Source organism: Leiobunum rupestre, chromosome 2 (genome assembly GCF_980474605.1).
Source record: "Leiobunum rupestre chromosome 2, qqLeiRupe1.1.hap1, whole genome shotgun sequence".
NCBI lineage: Eukaryota > Metazoa > Arthropoda > Arachnida > Opiliones > Sclerosomatidae > Leiobunum > Leiobunum rupestre.
Genome location: NC_143385.1, coordinates 2,154,332 through 2,173,184, shown reverse-complemented (window position 1 = coordinate 2,173,184; position 18,853 = coordinate 2,154,332). Strand labels below are relative to the sequence as shown.

Below are 18,853 nucleotides of genomic sequence, written 5' to 3'. Positions count from 1 at the left end.
AAAACTTTCTTGAGGGGAGTTCCTTTCTGGTCGGGTAATTGGCGTTATCAGTAAAATAATAACGGGTAGCCACTGTCTCCTAATAAGCAGAAGACACATAGATATAGAAAAACTTAATAAAAGCTATTTAGTAATTGCCTAGTAAGTTGATATTATAGAAGTTTTGTATATATACGTGTCGTGAGCTGAGCCTGGAAATTTTGCATTAGCTTGCAAAATGATTAGATCATGACAAAGTGTTTCAAAATCGACTTTTTGTGCCCAAAATTAAATTTCAACAAATTATAATAAATGTGTATACAGGTTGCGGGTATCTTCATTTGATCGGCCCAGGCATTTTTCTTAAAAACTATACCTTCTAGAAATTTGAAATTTTCAGTATGTACTCTCTCGGTGGAGATCGTTGTTATTTGTTAATTTCAGAAAAATCGTGAAATTGTTTACAGTTTTAGAAATTGTTGTTTTTGAACGCTAGGTGGTAGACCAAAGGTTACAATGAGTAAGTTGTAGAGCATACTCGAAAACTTTTAATGGAGTTGGTATGGTCAAAATTGTACATTTTGTCACTGAAATAATAGGTCATGAAAAATAACAAGTTGGTACTACCCATATGTTTTTACGCCTCATGTTATTGTAATGATTGTCTGTGAAAAATCATCATATTTTGAACCAAATAATTGTTCTACTTTTACAAATTAAGTGTTAGAACATGTGCAAATAATATAATAAGCAATTACAGAAAGTTTTTGACAAATACGGTTCAATAATGCCACCGTCCGCTGCTATACAAATCCGTACGCGATGAAGCATATTCTGGAACAAACCACGGACCATATCTGGAGTAACGAATTGGAACGCTGCAATGATTCCCTGGCGCAAGTCGTCTTCCCCACAGATAAAAGTCCAGCTGTGTGAAATCTGGGGACCTAGGTGGCCATTGCACTGGACCATCCTTCCCAATTCAATACTTAGGGTACTCGGTGTTGAGGTATTGCACCACATGTCTTTCCTGGTGAGTCGGTGAACCGTCATGCAAGACCCAAAGGCGAGGGACGTCGAATAATGGCACATCTTCCAATGCTTCTGCTTCTTCATTTTGTAGAAAGGCCAGATAGTTCTGCCAATTGAGTCGACGCGGAAGAAAAAATGTCCCAATGCCGCGATCTCCTAGTAGACCTGCCCAGACGTTTAAGCGGAATTGTACTTGATTGTGATGTGGATATCCCCAGTTTGGATATACATCGCTCCACATATGGTTATTCTGGCGGTTAAACGGGCAGTCCCGTCCAAAGGAACACTCGTCGAACGCCAGGATGAAATGGAGGAAATCTTCGTTGGAATCGGCCATGGTACTGAACCAGTTACCAAAATCCAACCTAAGGCACTGATCACCACCGTGAAGTGCTTCGTGGAGCGTGTCACGAAATGGGTGATATTTTTGATGTTTAAGGACACTCCAGACATAATATTTTGACAAGTCCAAATCGGAGTATGCCATTCTTATACTTTTCGAGGGTAAGCGACAAATTAGGCGATGACTGTGTCTTCCATATCAGTGTTATGACGTCCAGGTCTGGGGAATCTGGGATTCACATTGCCATCTCCTTCGAAGTCAGTCCTTATAAAATTGCACTTGTACTAACACATAATTTTAAAAGTAAAATAATGATTTGGCTCAATTCATTTTCATTTTTCACACACAATCATAAAATAACATTAGGCTTAAAAACATTTGGGTAGTACCAACTTTTTATTTTTCATGACCTATTATTTCAGACACAAAATGTACGATTTTGACCATACCTACTCCGTTAAAGCTTTTTGAGTATGATCTACAACTTTTTCCTTGAAACTTTTCGTCTAGCACCTAGGGTTCAAAATCTACAAATTCTAAAACCGTGAACAATTTCACGATTTTTCTGAAATTCACAAATAACAACCATCTCCACAGAGTGAGTACATACTGAAAATTTCACATTTCTAGAAGGAATAAGTTTTTAGAAAACAGCCTAGGCCGATCAAATGTAGATAGCCTGTACATTATTGATCACTGTTTTTAGCCCAGTCCGAAAATATAACTTACTATCCGAGAAGCCCGCATTACGGCGGGCCCTCAGCTAGTTGTGTTTCGAGACACTCCACCCCAGTACGGCCCCAACCCCTTTTTCCCATGGGATAATTTCCGTGCCACCAGCGTTGCCAGATATTCAAAATCAAATTATATACCAAAGGAGTAAAAATTATAGATTTCCAGTCCAAATTATAGGACACATTGTTTTTGGCGGTAATTTAAATTTTTATGAAATTTTAAATGAAAAAAAATGAAATATTAATAATAATAAAAACACATTTATTAATTTTTATCCAAAATTTAGTATTTTTCAGCCTGATATTATACCGAATTCCCGAACCTGACTAAGAAATTTTGAAATTATAGGATTAATAGGTCATCAATATCGTAAAATATAGGATACTGTTTAAATTATAGGGCACCGAAAATTTTGTGACAAAATTATAGATTTTCCCTATAATTATAGGGCGTCTGGAAACGCTGCGTGCCACCCTTTTTATCATAGTCGAACCAACGCAGTAAGGCACCCTCTTCCTTTAACCCATGGGAGAATTTCCGTGGCACCCTTTTCCCCATAGTCGAATCACCGCAGTAAGGCCACCTCCCTTTTTTTCCATGTGATAATTACCGGGGTACCCCCAGTAAGGCCCTTCCTCCCCCTTTTCCCCATGTGATAATTACCGTTCTTCCCCTTTTTTCTCATGTAATAATTACCGTGGTACCAACCTCCCCCTATTTCCCATGTGATAATTATCGTGGTACTCACCTCCCCCTTTTTCCCTTGTGATAATTTCCCATGTGATTATTACCGTTTCTCCCCTTTTTTTCTCATGTAATAATTACCGTATGAGGTACCCACCTACCCCTTTTCCCCATGTGATAATTACCGTTCCTCCCCCTTTTTCTCATGTAATAGTTACCGTATGAGGTACCCACCTACCCCTTTTCCCCATGTGATAATTACCGTTCCTCCCCCTTTTTCTCATGTAATAGTTACCGTATGAGGTACCCACCTACCCCTTTTCCCCATGTGATAATTACCGTTCCTCCCCTTTTTTCTCATGTAATAGTTACCGTATGAGGTACCCACCTACCCCTTTTCCCCATGTGATAATTACCGTTCCTCCCTCTTTTTCTCATGTAATAGTTACCGTATGAGGTACCCACCTACCCCTTTTCCCCATGTGATAATTACCGTTCCTCCCCCTTTTTCTCATGTAATAGTTACCGTATGAGGTACCCACCTACCCCTTTTCCCCATGTGATAATTACCGTTCCTCCCCTTTTTTCTCATGTAATAGTTACCGTATGAGGTACCCACCTACCCCTTTTCCCCATGTGATAATTACCGTTCCTCCCCTTTTTTCTCATGTAATAGTTACCGTACGAGGTACCCACCTACCCCTTTTCCCCATGTGATAATTACCGTTCCTCCCCCTTTTTCTCATGTAATAGTTACCGTACGAGGTACCCACCTACCCCTTTTCCCCATGTGATAATTACCGTTCCTTCCCCTTTTTCTCATGTAATAGTTACCGTACGAGGTACCCACCTACCCCTTTTCCCCATGTGATAATTACCGTTCCTCCCCCTTTTTCTCATGTAATAGTTACCGTACGAGGTACCCACCTACCCCTTTTCCCCATGTGATAATTACCGTTCCTCCCCTTTTTTCTCATGTAATAGTTACCGTACGAGGTACCCACCTACCCCTTTTCCCCATGTGATAATTACCGTTCCTCCCCCTTTTTCTCATGTAATAGTTACCGTACGAGGTACCCACCTACCCCTTTTCCCCATGTGATAATTACCGTTCCTCCCCCTTTTTCTCATGTAATAGTTACCGTACGAGGTACCCACCTACCCCTTTTCCCCATGTGATAATTACCGTTCCTCCCCCTTTTTCTCATGTAATAGTTACCGTACGAGGTACCCACCTACCCCTTTTCCCCATGTGATAATTACCGTTCCTCCCCCTTTTTCTCATGTAATAGTTACCGTACGAGGTACCCACCTACCCCTTTTCCCCATGTGATAATTACCGTTCCTCCCCCTTTTTCTCATGTAATAGTTACCGTACGAGGTACCCACCTACCCCTTTTCCCCATGTGATAATTACCGTTCCTCCCCCTTTTTCTCATGTAATAGTTACCGTACGAGGTACCCACCTACCCCTTTTCCCCATGTGATAATTACCGTTCCTCCCCCTTTTTCTCATGTAATAGTTACCGTACGAGGTACCCACCTACCCCTTTTCCCCATGTGATAATTACCGTTCCTCCCCCTTTTTCTCATGTAATAGTTACCGTACGAGGTACCCACCTACCCCTTTTCCCCATGTGATAATTACCGTTCCTCCCCCTTTTTCTCATGTAATAGTTACCGTACGAGGTACCCACCTACCCCTTTTCCCCATGTGATAATTACCGTTCCTCCCCCTTTTTCTCATGTAATAGTTACCGTATGAGGTACCCACCTACCCCTTTTCCCCATGTGATAATTACCGTTCCTCCCCTTTTTTCTCATGTAATAGTTACCGTACGAGGTACCCACCTACCCCTTTTCCCCATGTGATAATTACCGTTCCTCCCCCTTTTTCTCATGTAATAGTTACCGTACGAGGTACCCACCTACCCCTTTTCCCCATGTGATAATTACCGTTCCTCCCCCTTTTTCTCATGTAATAGTTACCGTATGAGGTACCCACCTACCCCTTTTCCCCATGTGATAATTACCGTTCCTCCCCCTTTTTCTCATGTAATAGTTACCGTATGAGGTACCCACCTACCCCTTTTCCCCATGTGATAATTACCGTTCCTCCCCCTTTTTCTCATGTAATAGTTACCGTACGAGGTACCCACCTACCCCTTTTCCCCATGTGATAATTACCGTTCCTCCCCCTTTTTCTCATGTAATAGTTACCGTATGAGGTACCCACCTACCCCTTTTTATAGATTAGCCAAGTCAATACACATAAAAGTTTCTTTGTATTTGCTGTACTTTCGAACTTTGGTAATGAAGTATTTAGTGTAGTAAGCGTAAAACTAGAATACTACAATTTTCAAAAAGTAAACTTTTATTAGCCACGAGTAGACGAATAATTTCTGCCCAATAATCCTGGTAAAATTATTTGATAAGTGCATTGTAATTAAATCATTTAAGTAATAATTTAATCACTTCAGTCACGATTTACTCAAATCTCTATATAAATAATTGTTTATCATTTTAAAAATTACGATTTAAGAATGGAAATCAGAATTTAATAAAATTAACCAAATTTTAAAGGTATTAGTTATCTTTTACGGGTGTTCTAAAAATCAATGTTGCCTTTAATCAGAAGAGGCATTAAATAACTAAAAGCATTAAAGAACAATAATAATAATAATCAGCTAGGCTAATACCCAAGGCACCACCTTAGGCCTAAGTAATTATGCGACTTTTGCACTTTTACGAATTTAACCTTGAATAAAAGCTAAACACTTAATATTATCTATTCATTAAGTTAAAATCGAGTTAATGTAAAACGCTCTTAAAATAATGGTTTAAAACCAACAGTAAAGAGGGAAGTAGTAATAAGATTAATAGTTGCGCTTGTCCTGCACGCAGAGTCCTAATCACTTTCCTACGTCGATAAGGGACCGTTCTCTTTACAAATATCTCGAAATAAAAGAAACGTATAGTTTGCAAACGCTCTTATTATAATGGAATACGCAAAGTAAATAAGAGTGAGTTTAACCATTTTTTTTCCCCATATTCACTGTCGTATTCGTTTTGGTTCGTCGCTAAAAGCAGTAATCAATATAGGCTAACGAAGCGTAGATTTTGGAAAGTGTATGGTTTTAGTGGATTGATGACAAGATGAACAGTTGTACGTTCCGAGCTGCTAAGACATTTTTGTTAGTAAGAGAGAACAAGAGGGCCCAAAGTAAATTAAGCAAAAGAACCCTTTTCTTAATAATAGTAACCCACGTGTACACCGTCCATTTTTTGGCCTCTTCCATCAGGCACGTCTTTGAGACGGGATATCTGCGGCAATTCTTTTACGTTAGTCCAGTACTCATTCGATACATTATTTCAGCGTTTGCCGTGATCAGGTGCCTCAAAACTAGCGACGTAATTATTAACTATTGTTCGGACATTTTTAGCATGAACTATACGACAAAACGAATGACCAAACGAATGCGGCAGTGGTTCTACTTCATCTTAGTGACGGCCATTTTGGGACAGGAAACCTTTTTCTTATACGCCTCATCAATTCGTGAAAATGACTTTACGGATCAAATACAGTGGTATCTGTACGGCATTCAGTACCTTATTGATCACCAGTGGTTAAATAGATTAGATCTGATTTTGGATGAAACGGCTGCTCCATTGTGTATGATACCAAACTTTTTACTTCAAATTTTGGTCACTGATTTGGCTTTCGAATTGAGCGAGTCGCTGAACGGAATCTCGACACTCATTGAAAGATCGAATGATTTAATGGATTGGTACTTTCGAATTAAAACACACCAATCTACTTGGCAAAGTGCACCGTTTCAATGAACTGCTCAGCTTGTTTTATTTTCCGTGGTGAATTGATTGGATGACCTACTTCACCGTAGAGTTGCCTGCTTTGGTGAACGTCTAAAATAAGGGTATGTTTCTTCATCTAAAGGGACACAGTGTAGTTTGAAAAATTAACTAGCGGATTCAATAAACAGCGACAGAGAAGTAATCATAAATGGCATATTTCGTAAAATCTACTTTAAAAATACCAGAATTCTGAAATTTCAATAATATCGCTACTCAATAAGTCACTTAACTTAACATAACTTAACCAAGTCTAACCTAACCGAACCCAATCTAATCTAATCTGAGATATATGAAAGATTTCCATCATAATATTTTCTTTCCTCAGGCTTTCGTTGCTAGTTGAATTTATAAACAAAATAGTATCTTTATAAAGGATCTAAAACAACCTTGGTCTTATATAGTTGCATCCCAGGTTAAACTCAATACTATTCTATTTTCCGCTCAATCAGGGATTGCCCCTCGTGTCGGACTTGTATTCTCTGACCCTTTATACAATTTATTATTTCCCAAAATGTTTTTTCTTAAACAATTCTCAGGGCATAGTTTCAACACAATGTGGTACTTCTTTTCTGTTTTGGCAACGATGTCCATGTCCACAATGGTGTCGATGTCTTTGGCTAGCGTCAAGAGTTCCCAAAAGAACATGATGGTCTCCATGCACTGTCATTTCCGAAAAGGTGTGAAAAATACTCCGCAAAACGCATTGAAAATCTATTTCCTTTTGAAAAAGATTTCTTTTGGGCAATCCATTAACCAGATAGTAATATTAAAAACTTTACCGGTTACTAAGTCACTGATATTCAGCTTATACTTCGTAACTACAAGTAACGTCGTCTTTTTCTCGGAAGAGTTGATCAAAAATTCCTTCTAACTTTCCGAAATATTAAAATTATATTTAAGAAAAAATTATATACAAACCAGGTTGAAATCTAGCGTTATAAGGTGCGACCAACAAAGATCAGATAATTAAAAACATTTCATATATACTGAACAATATTTAGTTTAATTTTAGTAATTTTTGAAAATATTTTAAACACCAAATATGTTTTAATATATTTTAAAATATTTTAAATTAATTTCAATTGAAATCTCTCTACCTTAAGCCCACAGGTTTTAGAGACATTGTTTGTTGAATCGAAAACATATCCCTAGCACCATCTCTGGGATTTAAATGATTTGGTTTAAATTGTAATTAATCTATACTAGGATATTATATTTCAATAATATAAAAATATTAAGATATAATAATGTCAATTATTTTGACTCATTTGCATCATGATTTATCAACCTATTATCTTTCAATCATTATTAAGTAAGTACTTACAATAAAACTTTGAGGTTGTCCGACTATTCGTATTTGAAAACATTTTGCTGCCAATGCAAAATTGGAAAATGGATCTCCCTTTATTCTTACGTAACTGACTACTCTCCAGTCATGGCGGGGACAAAGAGCATTGACCTAGTTACGCCACTGGTGTTCTAATAAAAATTATCGTAGTCTACAACTATTCAGAAAAGCAAAATTACACGAAACGAAGATGTACCTTTGTATTTCAGGAATTAAACTTTTAATTTGGAATAAAAGCTTAAATATTATAATATTATTCTTTAATTAAGTTAAAATAAAAAATATATCGTTGTTGAGGCTCTTATGGCAATGAAGCGCAACAGTTAATCTAAAATGTTTTTCGACATCATTTGCGACTCCTTTTCATTGCAATATTTCGAATCATAGATTAAAGAATCGTTAAGTTTTAATGTTAAATATCTAAACCAAATCATAAAATATGTACTATACAAATTAAAAGGTTAAGAAGGTTACGTCCGTTGAAAAATCAAAATTAAACTAATTCTTTTTCGCGCTTTAAACTTAGGATTTAGCTTCGGTAAGAAATACAGTAACTTTATATGTAACGAAAACTTTAATATAGAACAAAACGAAGTTACATTCAACTACGCGGTTAGATCAAAAAATGAATGAACGGGCGCGCACTAAGCCTATTATTTTTCCTTCTTTTTAAAAGTACACACGCGCATATCCAAAAGCTCGTAGAAATCGATCTCGTTTTTAGGCTCGTGAATTTGAATTATATAAAATCAATAAGACGGAATTTTTTACAAATGACCCTAATAATATATTTTCTTACATTCTCCCCACCATGAACAACTTGTTCATAGCTATTCGTCTAACTCTAATGGGTATAACAAATTTATAGGGCGTTTAACTACAGTTCCATTTGGTAGTTTTAAGTTACACGAACGTATTCTTCCGTCTCGACCTTCAAAGACTTCTACTATTCTCGCTATCCTCCTAAGTTGACGTGGTTGGTTGTCGCCTTGTAATAGTACAATGTCTCCCTGTTTGATCGGTGATTTTGACGTGACGGACTTTAAATTGTGGGCAGTTTGTAGCTCTAACAAATAATGTTTCTTCCACATTTTCCATATTTGGTTTAGAAGGCGCTGTTGGTAGTTCCATCTAGATATTGCTTGTTTTCTGGAAGCCAGCTGTGATGGTTCAAGATTTCCGTTTGGTGGTAAAGCGGTTAACCTCTTTCCGCCAAGAAAATGCGCTGGGGTCAAGGCTTCAGGTTCTCCCGCTGCGTCACTTTGATAAGTTAATGGCCGAGAGTTCATAACTGCTTCTACTTCACAAAGAACGGTGTACATTTCTTCAAATTTTAGGAATGCATTTTTCAAAATTTTCTTTAGAGTTGTTTTAATAGTCTTTACGATTCTCTCATAAAACCCGCCCCACCAAGGGGCCCTTTCGACTATAAATTTCCATTTGATACCTGTTCGACCGAAGTAATTCAACACTTCTTCAGATTTTATGCTATTCCAAATAGCGGTCAAGTCTCTATCGGCTCGTAGAAAACTCTTTGCGTTATCGGAATAAATTGTTGCGCAAAGACCTCGTCTAGAGATAAATCGTCTTAGAGACATTAAAAAATATTCTGTGCTCATATCTGTTACAAGTTCCAAGTAAACCGCTCTTGTAACAGCGCAAGTAAACAAACAGATGTACGACTTCTTCGCTTTGTTGTTTTCATCTCTTACGTAGATCGGTCCTGCAAAATCGAGACCGGTTACTTGAAATGGAGGCGTCTCGGAAATTCTGTCTCTAGGTAACGGCGCTGTAATTTCTTCCGAATGTTTAACTCGCCATTTTTTACATACCAAGCACACATTTATTCGCTTTTTGACCAATTGTCTGGCTTTTATAATCCAATAAGTTTCTCTAAGTTTTGCTAACGTACTGGTCACGCCCATATGGCAGACTTTAAAATGCTCATCATCTACTACGAGCTCACAAAATCGGTGATTATTCGGTAATATAATTGGATGCTTTTCATTAAAAGTTAAGTTGGCTTCTTGTAAACGTCCACCCACTCTTAATAAACCGTTCTCGTCGAGGAATGGGTGAAGCTGTTTTATTACGGAAGTTGTAGAAATTTCTCTTCTTAATTTCAAGTCAGTTTCTTCGTAATGGAACGCTTCTCTTTGAACTGGTCGTATCCAAATTATTTTCGCCTCTTCTAGTTCCTCAGTAGTTATAGTAGAATTTGGTTGTTCAATGAGCCTTCTACTGAGTTTGATAAATCTCATTACCATCGCTGTAATGCGATAAACGGTGTATATTGAACTGTAGTTTGATAAGTTTAAAAGCGGTTCATTTGGTTCATTCGCGTGACAAATCGCTTGTATTATCTCTTTCGACGCTTTTTTTACTTCTTGTTCAATTTCCAATTTATCGGTTTCGTTTATGACATATTGACCACCGTGTTTGCCTTTCCATTCGTCGTCTTCCGATAAAAGCCAGCTTGGACCGTACAACCAAAATTCACTTTCATTTAATTCGCGCAACGATTTTCCGCGGGTTGGTAGGTCAGCCGGGTTTTCTTTGCCTGAACAGTGGTACCAACGCGAAGGCTGTGTTAAACGTTAAATCTCATCAACTCGATTTGCTACGAATGGGAGCAATTCTCTTGGATGTTCACGTCGAATCCATTCAATGGTGATGCGAGAGTCAGACCACAGGAAGATGTCGGTCTTAGGTACATTGACACTTTGACTGATCCGACTGGTTAAACGTGCACCAATCAGGGCACCCATGAGTTCCAACCGTGGGAGGGTCATTTTTTTGTTTTCACATGGCGCTACTCTGGATTTTGATGACAGTAAGCGACTTGTAATTTCTCCACTTTCAAATTGTGTTCGAAGGTAAATGACGGCGCTGTAGGCGACTTCACTCGCGTCGCAAAAACAGTGAAGTTGTTGATTTAAGATTGAATCTTCATTTTTATTTGGAAAAGCGAGACGTGGAATAGAAAACAATCGCAGATCTGCTAGTTCCGTATACCAGTTTTTCCATTCCTTTGCGATATCTGTGGGTAAGTCATCGTCCCAACCCAATTATGCTACCCAAGTCTTCTGAAATATTATTTTGGCTCGAATGGTGTATGGAGTTATAAAACCAATTGGATCGAAAATTCTAGCTGAAAACTTGAGAACACTCCGTTTGGTGTTAGAAATGTCCCACATTTGTTGAATTAAAGAATCCACTTCATACCGAAAGTTATCTGTTGTAGGTTTCCATGTCATTCCCAAAACCTTCGTCGAGTAAATTGAGCTTAACAACGGAAGAGTTTTTTCATTTAACTCCAATGAAGGAGAGTCTCCCTCTGTAAAACCTTCGTGTATAAATTTCGCTCTCAAACTAGCTGAATTTGTTTCCCATTTTCTTAAATTAAAACTGGCTTCTCCTAAAATTGACTTTGCTTCACTAGCCGTCCTATAGGCAGAATCTTCATTTTCGGATCCCGATATTAAGTCATCCACATATAAGTCCTCTGATAGAATTTGACATGTTTGTGGATAAGTATCCTGATATTTATCTACGTGATGTTTGATTGTAGCTGACAAGTGAAATGGGCTGGAAGTGACTCCAAAAAGTACTCTATTAAACCGAAATTTGACTATATTTTGTGGCGCTTCCATCTTTGAGGGATCTTCTAACCATAGAAATCTTGTTGCGTTTCTATTTTCCTTAGCTATACGAATTTGAAGAAACGCTTGTTCTACGTCTGCTACCAGCGCTATGGGTTTCATCCGAAATCGTATAAGTACGACAAATACGTCGGGGTTTAAATTAGGTCCCGTCAAAAGATTGTCATTTAGAGACTTTTCATTTCGTTCGTGCGAGGACGCGTCAAAAACAATTCGAACTTTAGTTGTTGAGCGATCTTCCTTTATAACAGGACTGTGTGGAAGGTAATAGACCCTTGTTCCTTCATTCTCATGTTCAGGGGTTACACGCTCTATTATTTCTCTATCTTCGTAATCCTTTAAAACATCACTGTACTTCAAGAATAAGGCAGTGTCTCGCGAGAACCTTCTGTTAAGACTTAGAAATCGATTCAAGGCCATTTTGTAGTTATCCGCTAAATTCGGATTTTCACTGACGAAAGGAAGGTTAACTTCATATCTTCCATCGACGAACTGTACTGAATCTCTAAACATTTTTATAGCAGTTACGTCGGCTTGAGTTTTCGCCGTGGGCTCATCTTGCAAAATACCTAATGATTCTGTTTCCCAAAACGACTGAAGCGTGTCGTTTATGGCCTGTTCTTGAGTTATAATTTTCATAGCCAAGACTGGTCTCGGCAATCCGTTTTCAGTGACGCAGTTAGATGAGGTTATCTGCGAAGGACCCTGTACTACCCATCCAAATATAGTTTTCATAGCTACTAGCGATGGAGTTAATCTAACGATATCAATGTTGACAATTTGCCAATAGTATTCAGCTCCTATTAGGATATCTATGGCCTCTTTTCCGTTGTATTTGTGGCTGCAATCATCGGCTAATTTTAGTCCTTTTTAGTTAAGATGTTCTTTAATGTCGTCATTGGGAACTGATATCAAGGCTGTACTTATACGTGGTGTTTCTAGGGCTTGAATCGTTATACGCTTATCATCTACGAGGCTGTTAAGTTTCAATTCTACTCTTCTAAAAGTCGTGACGCTAGGATTTGAAGAACCGAAAGTACAAACCTTTAAGGTCTCTTCGCCAATCAATTTTAAACCTAATTCTCGAGACAAATTTGATGACACGAATGTCCTTTGACTGCCTCCGTCCAGCAAACACCTTGCGACTGTCTTCGTGGCCGTTCCCGATACTGATACTTTAGCAGTCTGCAATAAAATATTATCATTTCCGGTTGTATGTGTTGCTACGCTAGTTGTCTTCGAGGAAGCTTTGATGTCTTTGGAAGTATTACAATCTCTTTCCTTGAAGGTTTCGCTCTCTTTGATTTTTGTCGACTCTCTACTCTTATTAGACACCTCGCTTCGTTTTCTCTCAATTTCTTCACACATTGCCGTGTGGTGGCGTCTTTTGCAGTGTTTGCACTGAATTTTAGTACGGCAATTTCTAGAAAAATGTTCTCCATTTAGACATCGAAAGCAAATTCTTTTCTAAATTAATATTTCTCTCTTCTCTGTAAGCGTAGTGTTCTTGCAATCTTCTAATTTATGCGCTTCTTTTTCACAAAACATGCAGAATGATCTAGTATCATTTCCCATAAATAAAGCTGCTGAAGACGACATTCTTCTAGATGTGGAATCGTTATTTTGACTTGGGCTCTTAAAGCTGCTAGATGACGCTTTCTCTTTAGAATGGCCCTGAGTTAGCCTAAACGTTCGTTCCCTGCTTTCTAAGTCTTCTTTTACGTATTCCATAAATTCTTTGACTTTCCATTTCCCCTTTGATTGTGGAGTTTTATGGAAGCCAAGCGCTATCTCTTGTGGAATTAATCTTACAAGCATAGGACAAAGAAAACTCGCATAGCTTTCTGGTGAGGTCCCTAATGATTCCAAGCTTCGCATGTGAACCATACAGCTATCATAAAATTTTCTCAAACCTACTAAATCGTTCACTTTAGTAACTGCTTGTAATTCTAACATCTTTTCAGTGTGAGCATCTATCAAGGTTTTTTCATCTCCGTATCGATCTTGTAATAGTTTTATCGCTACTTTGCAATTAACTGCGTTAACTGGTAGGCCATCGATTATGCTAGCTGCCTTGCCGCCTAAATGCGATAATAAATAATAAAAACGGTCCAAATCGTTTAACTCTTGGTTATTATGTACGGTAGTTTCATAATGGCTCCAAAACTTTAGCCAATGGCATTCGTCTCCTTCGAACGTCTTTATTTGGATTGTCGGCAGTTTAATCGCATTTAGGTTTGAACTTGCCTTTCGCTGTATCGATGCTTTCAACTTTTCGATAGCTATCTGAGCTTTTGTCTTCACAGTAATAATTTCTTCACGAATTTTCTCTACTTCTTGAAGTTCGGCTCCTAATTGATCCAAATTCACAATGTCTTCTATCGCATCGTCCAGTTTCATAAGAACGTTTTCTCTAGGCTCAATTTGGTGAATAAGCTCCTCTAATTTACCGATGTTTGTTGGATCGCTGGTGAGGACTGTTTCAATCGTTCTGACAGTCTCTGCGATGAGATGTCTGTAGTATTTGCGCTTTTCGTTTTTTCTATCGTATTCCGACATTGCACTTCTTAACCACTTTTAACTCTCTAATTAAATCCAAAGTCCCGGGTTTCGGCACCATAAACTAATTCTTTTTCGCGCTTTAAACTTAGGATTTAGCTTCGGTAAGAAATACAGTAACTTTATATGTAACGAAAACTTTAATATAGAACAAAACGAAGTTACATTCAACTACGCGGTTAGATCAAAAAATGAATGAACGGGCGCGCACTAAGCCTATTATTTTTCCTTCTTTTTAAAAGTACACACGCGCATATCCAAAAGCTCGTAGAAATCGATCTCGTTTTTAGGCTCGTGAATTTGAATTATATAAAATCAATAAGACGGAATTTTTTACAAATGACCCTAATAATATATTTTCTTACATATGGCAATGAAGCGCAACAGTTAATCTAAAATGTTTTTCGCCATCATTTGCGACTCCTTTTCATTGCAATATTTCGAATCATAGATTAACGAATCGTTAAGTTTTAATGTTAAATATCTAAACCAAATCATAAAATATGTACTATACAAATTAAAAGGTTAAGAAGGTTACGTCCGTTGAAAAATCAAAATTAAATTGTAAAAACGTGTATCAATGAAACCAAAAAGCTAAATTAGTTTTTGAAATTAAAAAATTAGATTTTTGTTGATATTAATATATATAATTATCCAAATATTTTTCATTGAATTTGATTTTAATATGTACAATTGCGACTTTAATTGCGAATAATATAAATATGGAAATACAAAGATTGCATAAAAATTAAAGAAATGCTAGCACCTTAATTATTTAATTGTTTACCAATATAACTAAATCCTGAATGAAATGCTGAACATTTCAAAAATAAATTTATAAAATGAGTAAAACAATTGATGATACTCAAAAACATTGCACTTATTATTAATTAACATTTTTTACAAATTGAATTTAAAAACTCTCATCTCTGCTCGTGAAGTCGAATTTATCTGAAATATGATTGTTGTAACTTTATTAGCATTGCACTATTCATGTATTGTCCAATTTATTTAGTCATATTATTTTAATATTTCTAGTAACTTATAAAATTAAGAAAAATAAACAAGGCATAAAAATAGTATATAGTTATAATTCTCATGGTAACTTAATGAAATTATTCAATGATTTTTCTACGCTTGTCTTGAATATTAAAATTAATTAAATACAACATATTTTTAATTATAATAGGCAATTGAAAGCGAGCACGCGTTTTTCCCATAAAAACCCTAACGCATTATCATTCGAAGTAGTGTTCTGGATACCTTAAAACACCTATTTCCCAGTTAATGCAGTTCGATTTGAAAAATATAGTTTTTTAATAAAACGCATTAAAAAATACCCGTGAAAAGCAAAATTGTCTAGTACCTCAAATATTAGTTGAACGTTTACTTACTAGTAGACATTTTAAGTAAAAATTAATTTTTTACTTTTTTAATTTAGTAAAATAAAAATTAATTTAATTTTCTATCTGATGTAAAATCTACCTTTTCTAAGGGTTTTAAAATTCATTCTGAGGTAAAACGGAATATGATGAGGTTTTACTTTGTGCAGACGTGTTTGGTTCAAGAAATCGTTAAACAATCTTCTTAAAATGCTTTATGTTTAATATGGTTAATGCCGTATTCCAAATCAATGAAAAGGATGTGTTTAAACGTGTGTTTATGTTTTATCATATTATTCATGTAGTTAAACAACAAATAACGTTTTGCCCAAATATGCGTATCCAATGTTTCATACTATTTTTGTTTTGTAATTTCTAAATATTTTAAAATAATGAAATAAAGTACGCTCTCAAACCTTCGAAGGTTGAAGTAGGCATTTTTCACAAGACGAAAGTAAAGGTTACTCTACGAGAACTGATTTACATTAACGGGTAACAATTCAAAAGACATTATATAAAATAATAATATTTTTCTTACCTTACCTCTTATTTAGTTTTTAACCGTTGTGTATAAATACTCACCCTCACGTTAATTAATCAGTATATCTTACAAGTCTCTGCTTGTCAGAGGTGGGCAAAAGCTTGAGTGTTCATAACTAAATAATAACGCTTAAAGATTAAGATAAAAAATCTAAGCCTTATCACGTTTACTCAAAAAGTAAGCAAAGACATATTTCACTTTGTTTCCTAACAGCGAAAACCACAGTATACCTAAATGTTTACGTGAACGCGAGTAGTCTTTTTTTAAGAGAGCGTTTTCAATGCGAGCGAGAGGTGTGTCCCTCTGGGGCGGTTCGCCCTCGCTACGGAGATGGTGTTTTGTCTAACCTCAGCTTCGCTTACAGCGCGGCGACCGAGCGGAGAGCTTCTTTTTAATTTCGTTTAGTACGTAGGTGTGAAAAACGAAATTTATAAGAGAGTGCGACTCCGCCGCCGCCGCCGTAACGCAGTAGAAAAATTTTCTGCTGCCATCTATGTTTTAGGCAAATTAAATATTTTTTTGAATCTTTGACAAAAATATATTTTTTAATATTTGACAAAAATATATTTTTACGTTGGATTTCGGTAACTGGTTCATTACCATGGCGGATGCCAACGAAGATTTCCTCCATTTGATCCTGGCGTTCGACGAGTGTTCCTTTGGATGGGACTGCTCGTTTAACCGCCAAAATAACCATATGTGGAGCGATGTAAATATGCACTGGGGATTTCCACATCATTATCAAGTACAATTCCGCTTAAACGTCTGGGTAGGTCTACTAGGAGATCACGTCATTGGGCCATTTTTCTTTCGAATCAGCTTAATGGGGTGAGCTACTTGGCGTTTCTACCAAATCAAGAAGCAGAAGCATTGGAAGATGTCCCTTTAGTCAACCTGCCACGCCTTTGGTTCTTGCATGACGGTGCACCTCCTCACCAGGAACGACATGTGGTGCAATACCTCAACACCGAGTTGCCTGAGCGTTGGATTGGGAAGAATGGTCCAGTGCGATGGCCTCGTAGGTCCCCAGATTTGACAGCGCTGGACTTTTACCTATGGAGATTCGTCAAGGAGGAAGTATAGACGCCAGTTACTAGCGAAGAGGACTTGCGCCAGAGAATCATCTAACTCGTTACTCCCGGGAGGCTATTCTGTAAACAATCCAAATCATTTAGACAATTCCAAATCTATATGATTTGGATCGGCTTCTTTTGGATAGGGCTTAAAAAACCGTATTATCTAACCCAAATCCAAATCGTCATTTGGATCGTTCGAATTCCCTTTCCAAATCTAAATGAACGTCATTTCTATATATTAAACTTATTATTTACCATGGTGAATATTAGTAGAAATTATGTTTAATTCAGAGAAAACGGCATGGTATTAGAAGATAAAACTTATTTTATACAAGACGTTTCGAGCCGAGGCTCTTCTTCAGTCGTTCGTTAGTTTTAATTTAAAACTAACGAACGACTGAAGAAGAGCCTCGGCTCGAAACGTCTTGTATAAAATAAGTTTTATCTTCTAATACCATGCCGTTTTCTCTGAATTAAACAGAACGTCATTTCCTCTCGCAATACGTCGTGTTTTTTTATACGTTCTTTTTTATTGGTTATTTCATTTGGCGGGTTTACAAATGTGTTATTCCACACTGTCAAAGAATTTCATTCCAAGAATTTAGTATTATTTATCAACAATGCTCATCATAAAAGAAAATTCAATTCTCAGGCTTTTGCTCTTCAAAGCTAGTGGTATTTCTTAAAGGTCTTTAGAGAAAATTTCGGTTTTAGAATCTTTTATTTCACTTATTTCACTTAATAGTACAATGGGTGTTAAAGTACATTCAAAGCAACTTATTTACATTAAGTTTTTAGAAGCAAATACTAATTTTGTGCACATAAGATAAAATATGATGTAATGTCGATTCAATTGAACAGACAGCTCAAAAGTTGCCGATTGGAACAAATCATGGTTGTTGAAGAGACGATGGGGACCAGCGAAAATGAAGACCTTGTTGGGAACATTTCGGAGACACTTGTTGAATCTGCAGAAAGTTATTTTTAAATAATCTTCCGATTTATTCTCTTAAATAGACAAATATCGTTGAACATGTGTGGAGTATGTTGCATTCTCGTGGCAAGTGTTGAAAACTTGCTTGTGCAAGTCCGAAACATACACGCTTCAGTAGCGTAGCTAAAAAGCAAGGGGCCCCGGTGCAAAAAACAAATGAACCCCCTAACCAATATGTTTAAATAAAATAGATAGAATAAATAAATAGAATTTTTAAATGAAAACTTGTAATTTTTGGCGCACTTTAATGTTTAAAAAATTATCAATCACTTCGTTCAAATTCAATTTTGATGCAGCCTTGTTCTCGATTGCTATTAATGATAAATGACCAAGCCGATTTTGACCCAGACTATTCCGCAAATAACTTATTTTTAGTTTGTTGAAAGATCTTTCAGCTGTTGCAGAAGTTACAGGTATAGTGTGAAATAATAAAATTGCAGTAAACACTTCTGTAACGTCACATTCAAGAACTCCGAATTTCATTATAATTTAACTGAATAATTGTTGAACAGGCCACGTTTCGGTTAATTCGGGTAGAAGTAAATGGTAAACATTGATAAATTGAAGCGAAAAATTTGATCCTATTATATCAGAATATTTTAACTGAAATTAATCACATTTATGTAATAAAACTGCTCCGTCGAT

At 36.8% G+C, this 18,853-nt stretch overlaps 3 protein-coding genes across 3 annotated transcripts; all 3 read right to left on the bottom strand.

Annotated features, from left to right (window-relative positions):
- Positions 1–8,824: 8,824 nt before the first annotated feature.
- On the bottom strand, positions 8,825–10,261 carry LOC149954661 (uncharacterized). Its single transcript, XM_090165287.1, has one exon. The coding sequence runs from the start codon at positions 10,259–10,261 to the stop codon at positions 8,825–8,827; it is 1,437 nt and encodes a 478-aa protein (XP_090021413.1).
- An 801-nt stretch (positions 10,262–11,062) lies between these two features.
- LOC149954660 (uncharacterized) lies at positions 11,063–13,024 on the bottom strand. The gene is made up of 2 exons (XM_090165286.1): positions 12,586–13,024; positions 11,063–12,510 (listed from the first exon to the last, which is right to left on the bottom strand). Exons 1-2 carry the CDS (start codon positions 13,022–13,024, stop codon positions 11,063–11,065), a joined length of 1,887 nt encoding a protein of 628 aa, XP_090021412.1.
- A 99-nt stretch (positions 13,025–13,123) lies between these two features.
- LOC149954659 (uncharacterized) lies at positions 13,124–14,215 on the bottom strand. Its single transcript, XM_090165285.1, has one exon. The coding sequence runs from the start codon at positions 14,213–14,215 to the stop codon at positions 13,124–13,126; it is 1,092 nt and encodes a 363-aa protein (XP_090021411.1).
- Between the last annotated feature and the right edge of the window lie 4,638 nt (positions 14,216–18,853).

Excerpts from the sequence above, each read along its gene's own strand:
- LOC149954659 (XM_090165285.1), bottom strand. The coding sequence starts at position 14,215 with ATGTCGGAATACGATAGAAAAAACGAAAAGCGCAAATACTACAGACAT.
- LOC149954660 (XM_090165286.1), bottom strand. The coding sequence starts at position 13,024 with ATGTGTGAAGAAATTGAGAGAAAACGAAGCGAGGTGTCTAATAAGAGT. Across the intron at positions 12,511-12,585 it reads TCAAGCCCTAGAAACACCAC|CCGATGATTGCAGCCACAAA; the intron begins GTATAAGTACAG and ends GACTAAAATTAG.
- LOC149954661 (XM_090165287.1), bottom strand. The coding sequence starts at position 10,261 with ATGGTAATGAGATTTATCAAACTCAGTAGAAGGCTCATTGAACAACCA.